Here is a 1,261-nt window from a genome sequence, read left to right as displayed (position 1 = left end):
AAAAAAAAAAAAAAAAGAAGAAGGATACAGCCTTTGTCCTGGAGGAAAGACTACATAATGTAGTGATTAGGAGCTTGTGCTTTGGAGTCAGACAGACCTAGGTTTGAGCCTTGGCTTCATCACTCATTAGCCATGTTCACCTGATCAAATGACAGTCTCTCTGAGCCTTAGTGTCTTTATCTGTCTAATGAGGATAATCATAACAATGACACAGGGTTCTTAAGAGTAAGTCACATAATATAGTAAGTGCTCAATACGTGGTAGTTAAATTTTTAAAAGTACTCACAATTTAGTGAGACAAATGTAAACAGAGATGGTGGTAGTTTAGTGTGATGGCAAACATGGTAGGAAAAACTTAGGGGTCGTGAGAGCCTGAAAGTACTATTAGCATGGAGTCTAAAAGAACACTTAGGCAGACCATTGGTTTTTTAACTCCCTCCTGGGTCTCCTTTTCCCACAGGCATACTTTTTTGATGCACCAGAGATGGACCATCTCCCAACAACTACAGTGATTCCAAACCAAACAGTTACTGCAGCCAAGTCCAGCTAATGAGGAAAGTAAGAGATTATATTTTTATCTTGCTGTGTGGTGCTGTAAAACATGGGCAGGTGTTTCCGTTCTGTTGCTGTTAGCTTCAAGCACAGAGGGCCAGACCCTTTTATCCTTCTGCACAGTTCAGTGTGGGATTGTGCATGTGCATGTCTGTGTTTCTGTGTTCCTCTTATTAAGGCTTTGGATTTAAAATTTGCATGATACTGACTTCATAGAGTTAGATAACATGAGCTCTTATATTCTTCTGCAAGAGGAGCACCTGCTTTTGGTCCCAGCAGAGAAGACTCTCTTCTCCTCCCTGAACCCTTTCCTAGAGCACGATATGGGTTTGTTCCATTTTATAACAATCCTGGTGGTTTTTTTTCTAGTGTCTCTGTGACATCTCATACTGGCCTCAGAACTTCAGTGTGACCCTTTTTGAATTACTCATGGAGTTCTCAAATTTTCATGGCTTGTGTGTTCTCAGGGCCTCTTTAATGATTTCACTGTCAATGGTTAGCTCGGTGGGTTAGAGGATAGGAAAAAGACCCGCTTCATGGTTTGTTCCTTATTTCCCTGTTCTACCTCCTCAGTGTACCAAGGCTGCAGCCAAATGGAACATCTTGCCGTAGCCAAACATGTTATGCCTTTGCACTTGCCATTCCAGTTGTCTGAAATGTTTCTTCCCTTCTGATTGCCATCATTTGTCTGGTCTTTTTTTTTTTTTTT

General features: G+C 41.1%; 1 protein-coding gene across 6 annotated transcripts in view; it reads left to right on the top strand.

Moving 5' to 3' along the window:
* The window catches only part of YIPF1 (Yip1 domain family member 1), a 45,924-nt gene that overhangs the window by 29,212 nt on the left and 15,451 nt on the right, over positions 1–1,261 (top strand). For 5 of the 6 annotated variants that reach the window (XM_017504420.2, XM_017504424.2, XM_017504422.1 and 2 more), the window contains one exon: positions 461–558. The exons of the other annotated variant lie outside the window; for it this stretch is intronic. In XM_017504420.2, the coding sequence (XP_017359909.1) occupies positions 461–550 (90 nt within the window). In that variant the 3' untranslated portion in view covers positions 551–558. The remainder of the gene's footprint in view (positions 1–460; positions 559–1,261) is intronic. 6 annotated transcript variants of the gene reach the window in all.

The sequence above is a fragment of the Cebus imitator genome, unplaced genomic scaffold (assembly GCF_001604975.1).
Source record: "Cebus imitator isolate Cc_AM_T3 unplaced genomic scaffold, Cebus_imitator-1.0 Scaffold322, whole genome shotgun sequence".
In the NCBI taxonomy this organism is placed as follows: Eukaryota; Metazoa; Chordata; class Mammalia; order Primates; family Cebidae; genus Cebus; species Cebus imitator.
Note: the sequence above shows the minus strand (reverse complement) of the source record. Positions and strands in the feature narration are given on the sequence as shown.